This window comes from Gopherus flavomarginatus, chromosome 6 (assembly GCF_025201925.1).
Source record: "Gopherus flavomarginatus isolate rGopFla2 chromosome 6, rGopFla2.mat.asm, whole genome shotgun sequence".
Taxonomy (NCBI): domain Eukaryota; kingdom Metazoa; phylum Chordata; order Testudines; family Testudinidae; genus Gopherus; species Gopherus flavomarginatus.
In genome coordinates this window covers 96145378-96158679 of record NC_066622.1, presented here as the reverse complement: position 1 = coordinate 96158679, position 13302 = coordinate 96145378, and the positions used below count along the sequence as shown (strand labels likewise).

The 13302-nt window shown below is 40.4% G+C and overlaps 1 protein-coding gene across 1 annotated transcript in view; it reads right to left on the bottom strand.

Annotated features, from left to right (window-relative positions):
* The window catches only part of TSPAN15 (tetraspanin 15), a 35288-nt gene that overhangs the window by 21034 nt on the left and 952 nt on the right, over positions 1-13302 (bottom strand). Inside the window, exon 2 of the mRNA XM_050959681.1 lies at positions 1-186. Coding sequence (XP_050815638.1) covers positions 1-186 — 186 coding nt within the window. The remainder of the gene's footprint in view (positions 187-13302) is intronic.

Genomic DNA, 13302 nt, shown 5'->3' with positions numbered 1-13302 from the left:
TGCTTGAAGAAGGTATATATTGTCTCTTAAAGAAGCCAGTACACCCACAAACGATACAAGAAACATTACAATGCCCAAGAGTATTAAAATAATTGCTGGGGCTAGAAAGGCACTTTCAAGGGTTTTATACTTCTGTCTTTCAATTTCTGCATAAATTCCAACAGCAAGAACAAGAGCTCCTATCAACTGCAATGAAAAAAAGAAAAACAGGTGTTTTTTTTTTCCAAATAATAATATTTACCTTAAATACAGAGATGTCATTTAATGAATTGTATTAAATTTGTCTTTGTCACTTCTTGTCATATACAAATATTGTCACTAATTGCTTTGGATGAATTACAAATCATTTACTTCTACAATTACCATGCACTAGGTTAAGGAAAAAACTTAAAAGTACTGGTCTCTACATTTAACTTGTATAATGTTCTCTTTGCAGATCATACAGACCACAAAATTAAAGTACATTGCAAGCAAATAAGTTCAAAGTGACCCTGTACATAGTTATTCATTTGCACACCACTTTATGCCAAGAGAATTATCACGAAAAGTGGATAAAAAAAGTTTACTATAGATACTGGACCTATAGATACTCCACTAACATCAGTAACAAAACTCCCACTGACTTCTACAGTGCATACTTAGGCTCAATACAAAGAAGGATTTTCTAGGAAAGACAGGACTAATATTTGGTTAAGCATCATCCAGTTCCAATTATCTTCCAGTGCAAAGGATCCTTCTCATTTTCCACTTAATCGGATAAACCTGGGCCACCTCTGACAAACAACACTCTTTTGGGAGCCAGTCTCATAACTCCACGTTTTGACAAGAACAGTCACACAGGCACTTTTCCACTTACCAAATCTCTGCCTAAGATGTACAAACGCTTAGTCCATGTGCAAGTTTTACCAACCTGCCTCTTTTCCTTTCTTCCTCCAAGTGAATTTGAAGAGAGACTTTTATGTTCCTTGTAGATAAGATCTTCATACTTGTATGTCAGTATTGCAAAAAAGTCTGTATATTACTTCGTGTTAAACCAGTGGTTCTTAAACTAGCCCGCCGCTTGTGTAGGGAAAGCCCCTGGCAGGCCGGGCCGGTTTGTTTACAAGGAATTTGCTGGCCACTGCTTCCCGCAGCCCCCATTGGCCTGGAGCTGCAAACCGTGGCCAGTGGGAGCCACGATCGGCCTGACCTGTGGACCTGGCAGGTAAATAAACCGGCAAGCCTGCCAGGGGCTTTACCTACACAAGCAGCAACCTCAGTTTGAGAACCACTGTTTTAAACTATAGGCATGACTGTTACTATAATAATTCAATTTTGCCAAGATTAGCGATTTTTCCCTTTACATTATAAATGCAAGCTTTCAGGAAATAAATATTAGACTTGTTATTCTGCTCTTGTATGGCTATTTCAACCTGCCAATTCAAATTCTCTATTATTCAGTCCACAAGATTTGGACTCATATTAACTATGGACACATGTATTTGGTCACAGCTTCTATTACTCTTGTTAGGCCAGTGGTTCTCAAACTGGGGCCACCACTTGTGTAGGGAAAGCCCCTAGTTTGAGAACCACTGTGTTGGGCTATGTCTGCACTAGCACTTTTGTCAATAAAACTTTTGTCGGTCAGGGGTGTGAAAAAACACTCCCCTGACAGACCTAAGTGCCTGTGGTGGACAGTTCTATGTCGGCAGGAGGCGTTCTTCCTCCAACATAGCTACCGCCAGTCGTTGGGGTGGTTTAACTATGCCAACTGGAGAGCTCTTGCCAGTTGGCAAAGAGCACAGGAGACCTTACCATGGTGCAGCTTCTGTGCCCCAGTAAGGTCTGTAGCGTAGACATAGCCAGTAATACTATGTAACTTCCAAGAGCTTTGCAAGTTCTTGATCCTTTTGCTGCCATAGCAAATCTTACCCACACAACACTTCTATAGATGGTGTACTTGATATTAGTGTCTTTTTCTCTTAGTGCATTAACACTTACCACTGTCTTGTTGAATTCAACCATTAAATAACTAAATCAATAAGACTGAATTCAGGCTAACACGCTTTCCTGACTTCAGAGTGCCTTTTGTAGGAGTTTATGAATCACAGAAGAGAAAAGACAGACAGCGCTTATTCAACTTTACTATTTACATTACAAGCCTTTTTCTACTGTAGCTATTTTTAACTGGTTTTACATCTTTAGAAGCCTGATCTCTAATGTTAGTTTAGCTTTTAAAAAGCAAAATGTTTTGAATTATCAGTTATAAATTATATTATTTATCATAACAATTCATATTACTCTAGCTGGTATGAAACTTAGGAACACTGGCAAACAACCCAAAGAATCTTCAATAAACCTTATAATAGCAATTGTATAATAGTAGATTTGCAAAGTCCATTAATTTTAAAAGAATTATTATGTAATGTAGTATTTTAATCTTATTCTAAAAATATTGATACTGAATAATGCTTTGAGGTTATTGCAGTTTACAAAGAACTCTGAGATGGGGAAAAGAGTTTGCTAAAAGCCAAAAACAGAACACACAAATGGATTAGTCCTGTGTTTATTTAAAATCTGTCTCTTATCACTTGAATACAATTGTATATGATTTTTCATGTTCACTCTTTAAATAGTGTCTTATCAAAAATCTTCAGTATCAACTTAATGGATAAAATTGAAGGCTTTTCAGCTATTATAGCATGCATATTAACATAACTAAAAATGTCTAGAAAATACCTTTTTTGTTAAAATATATACATCTGGGTTTGGCTAGCCTTACAGCCCTATATTCCTTACTTGGCTTAAAGTTTTATGTTAATTGCTGTGTTAGATCTTCCTATCCAAAACCTTAAAAATAAATATGCAGTGAAATGATTTGCAATAAAAAATTTAAAAAGTGCCCTTTTAAGAACAGATACACTCACTATTAAGCCAATAAAGTTCCTAGTGTTACTGCCCAGAAACAGCACTGCTTTTTCTGTTACACACTGCCGCTGTTGTACAGGTCTAAATCTGAATTTGATTAAATCAGCACCTTCAGATCTGTCGTGATTTCAAATGCCTGCTTTACACTCTGCTATATCAAAGCCTCTTACAGCCACCACAGTTAGGACTGTGTCAGTTTTTCCATTACAAACTCCAACTTTCAGGAACTTAAATCTCAACAATAAAATCTACTCCAGAGTGAAAGCTGGTATACAATGTTTCTAGTTTGGAATTAGTTTGTTTAAAAAGAAAATAAGAAATCTGTCCACAATAATCTCTTGAAATGTATACATTGTAAGAGCTGAAAAACAAGTTTTTGTATATGTTTGCACTCTCGTAGCTTAGAAATTGTAAATTTTACAACCCTTTACTATACATTATACTACTGCAGATAATTTAAAACGAGTATAGACTTGCAGTTATACTAAGTATACTCTGCTAGGAAGTTGGTAGAACTTACTATGCACTATCATAAGCAACTGCACACAAGACACTAAAGTACAGTATACAGTGTTTAAGATGTCCTCAGCTATCAGCATTTGTAGCCAAACCATGAAGATTTGAGGATTTGATTTGTCTAGTAGCTGAAATACTTGTCAAGCAAGAATATACCTTATACAAAGGCTGTGCAAGGTGGTAGGGATATAAGTCAGAGTTAAGTTTCTTTGTAGAAACTTACATATGAATTCCCTGGTTTTCAAAAGTTTGTTGTTTTAACACTAGAAAATTCTGTTGAAAGATTTTTCCCTTGAGTTATTGATCCATATTTGCAAACCTAACCACATCTTCCTAAAGATTTTTGTCTGGAAGTAGGAACATATGCTCCAAACACAAATTTTGCATATCTGGTGATGATACCTAGCTAATAAACTGCAGGGCCATATGACAAACTGCACTTTTGTCCACTTAATCCTGCACTCTGCCCATCCATCTCCTCCAAGACTACTTTAGATATTCCAAACTTAGGAGAAGTTTCAGTTATTTTCCTTTATTAAATCAACATACCACAATTATGTCTCCTTTCTTCCCATTCCCCAAAAGATTACACTGGGCTGCCCGAGAACCAGAACGGACACTATTCAGTGTTGGAAAAATGACAGGTTTAAGATGTGATATCTCACAACCCATCAAGACTTGAAATGCAAACTATATACAAGGGATAGTCCAAGCTTCCCAACAGGACATACAGCATGTACTTCTACTTCTGGAAGGCTCAACATTTTACATTTCAAAACAGTGGCATTTGACAGGTAGACAGTTACAAAACTTGGTGCTAATAAAATGTATAAAAATTCGCTAGAATATTTCTAAAATAGTTATTCTGCAAAACATGACATATAGAAATGTGGGAGGTATAAAGCATTTACTGGCACTCATTTGTCGCTTTGCCATTCAGGAGTAATGCTACCTTCCCACAATCATGCTAATAAAACATTTACTCCATACCATCATGCAATACACACATATTCCATACTGTATAAGGACTTTTCTTTTTTTAGCAGTGGGAATTCCTAAAGAAAGAATAGACACATTATTATAATCCCTGTGCACGTGGGTTATGCTTAGATTTACTTGTACATTTTTGAAATGTGATTTTGTTTTAAAATCCTATATTAGCATTAATATACAGATCAAAAAGAATGATGCTGACAATATAATTACCCCTCTATCCAGCAATACCATTACTTGAATAAACTTGTCCTTGTATGCACTTCTCTTACACACAGGTGGATTAATTTTTTGTAAAATGTGCATACTAAACCAGCTTTATTACTGTATTCATTATTTCTATTGGCAAACCATCGAAAAACAAAACTCACAGCCTAAATGGCTAAAAAAACCCTTATACAGATGGCTAAAAAAAACCAGCATCGTTGCTTTGCCTCAACCAAGAGGTAACAGATTGGGAAAGAACTTTAAACCCTCCAACTTACCCTTTTCTGCCAGTGTTGACTCTTCTCCTCCTTCCAGCTGCTGCAGAAATCCAAACCACACACAGGCCATGTCTACGCTACCAATTTGTGTTGACAAAAGTGATGACAACACCCAAAAGTTAACATAATAAAAATCGCAATTTCATGTTCACACTTCCTCCCTCTGTTGGCAGATTGCGTCCAGAGTGGGGGCACCATCGACAGTGTAAGCAATGCACTGTGGGTACCTATCCCACCGTCCAGCACAACACCTCTACTGTGCCTTTGTGGGCCACAACTGAGGATGCCAAATTCAGGAAAAACTGATGACACACCCCAGGACTGGTGGCTAATCCCCCATAAATATACCAAACCAGCAACAAAAGTAAACATCTGTTTCACCACACTGGCTAACAAGAAGCGATAAAAGCAGTTTCCTTAGACATTCCAGTTCTTATATCCAGAGCCGGCTCCAGGCCCCAGCGCGCCAAGCGCATGCTTGGGGTGGCATGCCGCAGGGGGTGCTCTGCCGGTTGCCAGGAGGGCGGCAGGCGGCTCCAGTGGACCTCCCGCAGGCGTCCCTGCGGAGGGTCCTCTGGTCCGGTGGAGCATCCACATGCAGGAGGCCCACCGGAGCCGCGGGACCGGAGAGCGGCAGAGCACCCCCTGCGGTGTGCCGCCTGTGCTTGGGGTGGCGAAATGGCTAGAGCCGGCCCTGCTTATATCACTACTAAAAACACTGGGTTTAAAGGTGAGTGGTTCTTTACAACCAGTCTCATCAAATAAAAGGTTCTCCTGATCTCAAAGGACCAGCCACACACCCAGATCAATATATAACCCATATCTTACCCAAAAATCACGCTGATGCCAATCTTTTAGTATCTAAAATCTAAAGGTTTATTCATAAAAAGAAAAAAAGAAAGGTGAGACTTAAAATTAGTTAAAGGAATCAAATACATACATAATCGCAAAGTTCTTGGCTCAGGCTCATAGCAGTGATGGAATAAACTGCTGGCCTAAGTCAAGTCTCTGGCTGCTTCCAAATCATTGTAAGGTCCTCAATTCCTTGGGTAGAATGCTTCCATTAATGTAAATTCATAGTCCAGAGGCTGGAGCAGAAAAGAGGCAAAACAGAGGTGTTTCCAGACCCTTTGATATCTTCTGTCATGTGGAGAGAATCCCATTGTTCTTACTGTGGAAAAGTACAGTAACAAGACGGCGGTTGGAGTCACATGGACAAGTCACATGTCCATGCATTTTGCATAGTTATTACAGGAAATTCCATTAAGTGTAATAGGCATCTCCCATGGTTCATTGTCAGTTAAATGTTCTTTTGATGGGCCACTCAACTTGAATAGTACCTCCAAGATGTGCTGGCTAACTACCTTGTGGGTGTTACCCCAGGAGCAAATATTTGAAATCCAGGTATAGAGCCAATACTTATAACTTCAAATAAAAAAATGATACATACATACAAATGGCATAATCATAACCAGCAAATCACGGCGGACCACGGTGCATTTTGGGACAGGTCTAAATGTCCCGTGATGCATTGCTTTCTGTCCCAGCACTCCAGGATCTTCCAGCATTTTTTGTGGCATTTTTGCAATGGCCCTTCTTTGCTGTGCAGCCTGGCATCTTTGTGAGAAGGGATGGATCCTGCCCTGCTCGCCTATGCTCTGTTAACTGTCATGAAGACTTCACAGATGGCAGTGCAGTTAATCGTGAAGTTCCTAACTGAGGAAGACTCACAGGCACCCAACGTTCTGACTGATATGGATAGGAGCAACTTTAGATTGCTGTTGGCATTCACAGAGCAGGTGCACAGGATAGATCATCGCTTTTGGGCTCAGGAAGCAAGAACTGAATGGTAGGATCGTATCATCATGCAGATGTGGGATGAGGAGCAGTAGCGACAGACCTTTCGGATGTGGAAAGCCACCCTCCTGGAACTGTGTGCAGATCTCGCCCCAGATCTGCAGTGCAAGGACACCAGAATGAGAGCTGCCCTTTCGGTAAAGAAGCGTGTGGCAATCACTGTGTGGAAGCTGATGACTTCAGACTGCTACCGGTCAGTCACGAATCAGTTTGGAGTGGGGAAGTCAACCATTAGGCTGCATTAATATAAGTGTGCAGGGCAATAAATCGTGTCCTGGACTGTGACTCTGGGAAATGTGCATGAAATAGTGGATAGCTTTGCAGAAATGGGTTTCCCTAATGACAGAAGGGTGATAGATGGCACACATATTCCCATTGCCTTGCGACAGAGTACATCAATAGGAAGGTGGTATTTCTCCATGGTGTTGCAGGCACTTGTGAATCACCATGGGCATTTCACTGACATCATTGCAGGGTGGTCTGGAAAGGTGCATGATGCATGGCTCTTCAGGAACACCAGCCTGTACAGAAAGCTTCAAGTGAGGACTTTCTTTCCAAACCAGAAGATTACAGTGGGGGATGTTGAAATGCCCATAGTGATCCTGGAGGATCCTATGTACCCCTTACAGCCATGGCTCAAGAAACCTCACACAGGACACCTGGACAGCAGTAAGGAGCGGTTCAACAACAGGCTCCACGGGTGCCGGATGACTGTTAAATGTGCCTTTGGCAGATTGAAGGCACGCTGGTGATGCCTTTATGGCAGATTAGACCTCACTGAGGATAATATTCCCATGGTCATAGCCAGGTGCTGTGTTGCATAATCTCTGTGAAGCTAAGGGTGAAAAGTTTGCTCTGGGGTAGAGCGTTGAAGCAGATTGCTTGGCCGCTGATTTTGAGCAGCCAGATACCAGGGCTGTCAGAGGAGCCCAGAAGGGGGCTATTCAAATCAGAGAGACTTTGAGGCAGCACTTTGACAATGAGCACCAGTAACATATCTGTCAAAGATGCTTCAATGTTACATTACGTATAGTTTTCTAAGGGGCAATGATGACATTTGGGGCCTTATATTCCAATAAGGACATGATTAAACTGCCAGTTCATGTATTGGCAGAGCCTGCTATCTCAATTTGTAGGAAACAAACGAAGATGACTTACCATTATAAAACTTTGTTTTTATTGCACAAGAAACAGCACATACAAACACACAGATGCTTGGTGGGAAAGGAGCAACCAAAGAACGACAGACTTTCACAACTGTGTGTAAGTCCAGCTATCATTGTGAAAGTTGTCCAAGGGGGTGGAGTGAAGGGGAAACCAAGAAGTCCCAGAGAGTGAAAAGGAATGTACAGGCAGAGTTTGGGGGGGTGGGCAAGGAGAACAGTTCTGAATATCCTGCAGTGGAGGTAGAGCACGTATCTGCTCAGTCTGCAGATTATTAAGGACTTCAGCATCTGCGTTTGCTCCTCCATTACTTTAATTATCCGCTCAGTTCTGTCCTTAACAAATGCGTGATTCTCTTTTCTGTCATGCCATTCTGTCGGAGATGCTCAGCCGGGGTGCATGGGGTATTCCTGAAAGCCATGACTGGCAAAGCACGGGGGCAATGCACAGAAGTGGGATTGTTAAATTCACACACAGCATTGAAACATTTCGGTTAAATACACCCTTTGCAACATTGCCATCACTTTTTCACTGACCCTAGCCAGACACACATCTCTGCGAACAGCCAAAGCATGGTGAGTGTTGGCTGGGGAGGGGGAGAGAGGGTTATCCACCTGAGGAAAAGAGCACACACTCTTTGCAAGGTTCATGGTGCAGCATTCTAGGAAACAAATTCTAAAATTCTCCCACACTTTTCACAGGAGGGGATCATTCTAGCAGACATCTCATTGCTAAGGGTAAGCAGAGAAATGAGGGTACATCTACTCCATGCTTGTGGCTTTTGCCCTGCTCCCTACGCTACTCACCTGTTTGCCGCTTTGGTCCCTGCAAAAGAGTTTGCCAAAAGGCACAGGAAAGTTTCCTACAGTAGGGGAAGGAACAAAGCAGCTCTGCCATGGAACCTTTGGCAGAGGATTACCCAGTACCTCCAGGAAACTTTCCTGGAGATCTCTCTGGAGGATTCCTGCGAGATCTCAGCGTGCATCAACACCCGGTTTCACCACACCAATTAGCTACACAGGGAAATGTCCAGCTCCCAGAAACATAGCCAGCGTCCCACATTTCTATGCCCTAATCCACCTCCAGTCCGGACTACACAAGCTACAACAACTTACCAGGCAGCTCATCTCCTGCTTCTTGCTCCCCAGAGAGCGACTGCTGAGACTGTCTTGACACCACTGGAGAGGAGAACAGTTCCTGAATGCCTGCCCCACCAAGCGACCCAGCCAGGAGCAGCACATCCTCATCTAACTCCACCTCTTCATCAGTAACTTCATCCTCTGGGTTAGATTCTCTTTCCGCTGCCTCCATGCCCTCCAAAGTATCCATGGGGCTGTTGGCGATGGAGGGGGGGTCACCACTGAGGATAGCATCCAGCTCCTTATACTGCAGGTCTTAGGTGCAACACCAGAGTGATGGTTTGCCTCCCTCGCCTTATGGTACGCCTGCCTCAGCTCTTTTATCTTCGCTCTGCACTGCAGCATGTTCCGATCATAGCCCTTTTCACACAAGCCTCAAGAAATCTGTCCGTAGGTATCCCAATTCCTACAGCTCCAGCGCAGCTGGGACTGCACAGCCTCCTCTCCTCATATACTGAGCAGATCCAACAGCCCTGCAGTGGTCCAAGCAGGAGAGCGTTTGGTGCGATAACCCACAAAGGTTACCTGGGTAGATGTGATGAGACCTCTCCATGCTGAGCCAGCAGGAAATGGAATTTCAAAAATTCTCAGGGCTTCTAAGAGGGACGGGAGGATGGTTGTTTTCCTGGCTGCAGGACAGTGGAGTTCAAACTGCTGAACAGAGCAGTCAGGATGGGCATTGTGTGACACCTCCTAGAGGCTAATTAAAGCAATGAAATCAAGCCTGGTGTCTACACTGGCACTTGTCAACAAAAACATAGAGGAAAAAGATATAAATTTCTTGTGAGGGTGGATGAATTTTGTTGCCAAAACTGGGCATTTTTCCCAACAAAAGTCACCTTGCAGTGTGTATGCACTCACTGTTTTGGTCAACAAAGGGCAGTTTTGGCAACAAAACATGGCAGAGTAGACAAGGCCATAGATAACCACAAAGACATATGTATATTTTGCATCCTGTCCCTTCACAAATGAATTTAAATTTGGCAAAACATATTTTACTCACGCCAGAAGTGATCTGGCCTTGATTTGTATTCATTGGATATGTATCACCAAAGGATAGGGACATCCTCTGAATTTTTGCGTGTGTAGAAAAGAGTGGAGTCACTTTCCCAAGTGGAAGAAAAAGCAGTTTTTTAACTACTGGTCCCAGCACTAAATTTAACATTTAATTCACATACAAAAGCTTAAGTGTGTCAAGCAATTCTGTGACTATCAGCACTAGTTATTTTCATCTTGAAAACTTTGGATGGGGGAAATGGGTTTTATTTTAAAACATAATTATGGTTAGAACCTCTGGAAAAACAGCTTTTTAAACCTGTATCAGTGACTAAGATCTTGTCTACATTAAGGCTGTATTCGTGTTTGACACCAGTTTCAAAACTCAATTACAGTCTAACAGCGTTATAAAATGCTTTATGTTCACATCACACCCATTATTGTTACAAACCCTACTACAGGCCAACCTCGGATGCAGGCCTTAGAGGAGAAGGGCATTGATAATGTTATTATGGCTAGCATAACACAAATAGCTCTTCACATTGGAGTGATAAATTATGCTACTATCTCATTAGCTAGAAGTGTTGGAAATCAGTTGTCTAGAAAAGTCAGCAGTTTTTGAACAGAGTTCTAGATGCACAGTTGAAACCACAGCAGTGACAGGACCTTGCAACAGATTTATTCATTTTGACAGTCAAAACAAGTTTTTGCAGACTATTTTTATTCTTCTTTGTGCATCTTCAATTATGTTCACAGGAGCAAAAATTAGTTTAAACAAACAGATTTGTCTCAGAAAATCTGTAAAATGCACGTGGCAAGCAACAGGATCGGATTTTGAGAGACCCATTTGCTTGATCAAATCCACAAATTAAGAAAAAAAAGTCTTACAATTTACAAATTTTATAATTATTCTTTAATTAAATGCTCCAGCCTTGAACCCGTTATTGCAAAAAAAATCATTACTATTCAGCGTTAAAAAATATGACGAGAACAGTAATTCTGGCAATTATCAGGAGAAACAAGGGGTTAAGTTGGCGTTACATCACCTTTGCCTCAATTCTATGCTGATACTGCCAGCAGGTGGTTTGGCCCCTATTGCAGGTCCAAAACTCTGACACCAGAGGAATTCCCAGTTGCCCCAGTAGGCCAGCTCTCTGGCTGCTTTGCGAATGTGCTTAAGAGAGTAGTGCCCATAGAAACTAATGGAAGTAAATGGGAGGTGAATATGCCCAGCATGAAACAAAGTATAAACCTAACAGAGGGGAAAGTATAGAGCAGTTAAGTACAGTCAATAAAGATTTAAACAAGTGAGTAATATATTGAAATACCTTCACAAGCTAGAAGGGTTGTTCACTATAAAGAACAAAAATCTACTCTCAGAAGTCAGTGGGATTGTGTCAGCACAACAGAAAAGATAATTCAGCCTTAGGTACTTATTACACAGGTAAGGAGATCTGTTTTACTTCATTGGGAGAATGGAGAATTTAGAGGGAACACACGCCTGCGACATATTTCAAACAATACATCATACATTCAATCTGTGAAAGAAGACAATTATACTAACAAAGGAAGCCCTCTGCAAGAATAAATGCTATCAGCCCCCATCCTTTCCTCCTCCAACAGCTCTTTCATTGTGGCCTCTGTCCCACTTTCAAGTTCCAAACCGCCTTCTTAATATATTAATGAGTTAAGCATTTAGATATAAATAAGGTTTAAATAAATAAAATAAATAAATTGAAAGGATCACTAAAACATAGATGCCTTGAGAATTCTATAGTTGCCGGTCTGTTATTTATAGTTTTTCTTCTTTTCATTTTTAGAACATTTACAGTAATTTTGTTGAGGGTGGGGTGGCATGGTAAAACCTGCCTGGACTCTGTGCTGAGGTGACAAGGAGTTATTTAAAGGAAGGTACAGTGTGTATAAACTTTCCTCTATTAACATACGAATTTAAATTCTGTCTCTTCAGGATTTTTTTGTAAACTATATGTTTGCAAACTCCACTCACATAAGCTAATCTTAGCTCACTCGAACATTATTATGAACTAACATTTCTAATTACCAAAACATTATATCTAATTTCCTTTTAACAACTATTCCATGGTGTTAGACTGCACATTATGTATTTTGATATATGATAGGAGGAACAAGTTTAGCATACTTTCCTAGTTGAAAATCCAGGGGGGAGGGAGGGGAGAATTACAAATAAAGACTAAATTTCTTAAGGTATTTGAAAGCTACTTTGGTTTGGGGACGTACTCAGAGATACCAGGGCTGACTTTTCTGTTACTAAGTGGTGTATTATTAAGTGTTGTATTATACCACACTAGAACAAGCCCACCATGCCAAATGAAAGAGCAGACAAGTAAATGAGGTACAAGGGTGCCTTTACAGAAAGTTTGCTTACAGAAAAAAAGATAATGCGGTGTTTAAGAAAGAACAGAAGGCATATCTGTGTATAAATCAATTTACTAGAAACCCTTTGAACACAGAACAACATAACAAAATTAGTAAAATGTTATTACTAGGACAAGTATCCTAATCTGGGAAGCTATAATTATTGTTGCCCTGACCTTTTTTTTGCAGAAGGTTCTACTTAGGGAATGGTTGCTAGAGTGAAATTAGGACTCCAAGGAAGAGAAAAGGTTAATTTTCTATTAAAAAATAGAAAAAATAACAAAACAAAATAGGCTAAAAGATACCTAATACCCAAAAAAGTCTGAAGTAAAGGCAATGTGCTTCATGTTCTGATTTTCAGTTATTCCTCAAATTGTAGTTGTTTCTTCAAAACAAAATCTAAAGGGATACTACATTATGAAGACTCAGAAACCCAAATTAACATGTTCTCCCAACTCATGCTTTAAAACAAAAAGCCTTACTTTAAAAATCTCTCTCTACTAGGGAAAAATTATCAGATCTTCAAAACAAGAAATGCAGTAGTCTTGAATTTTGAGCCCTTTGAAGACAAAGACAGAAACAAATCTCATCAGAAAATGGTCTGTCAGATTCTGCTGTAAACCCAGAACTTCACACTCTGAAAATGGAAATTTGCTATTTTTTTCCCCTAAATGAGTGTTCACCTCTGATCATTGTTTTCATACTCAGGATGCATATCAAAGATGAAGTTGCCATTTTTGAGAAGGACAGACATGTAAATTGGATTTGGGCTGTAACAGCCTGGATGATGTCTCTTTCAACAGAAGCTCTTCCCCTACTAAGCCTGAACAATTGTCTTAAGCACTATG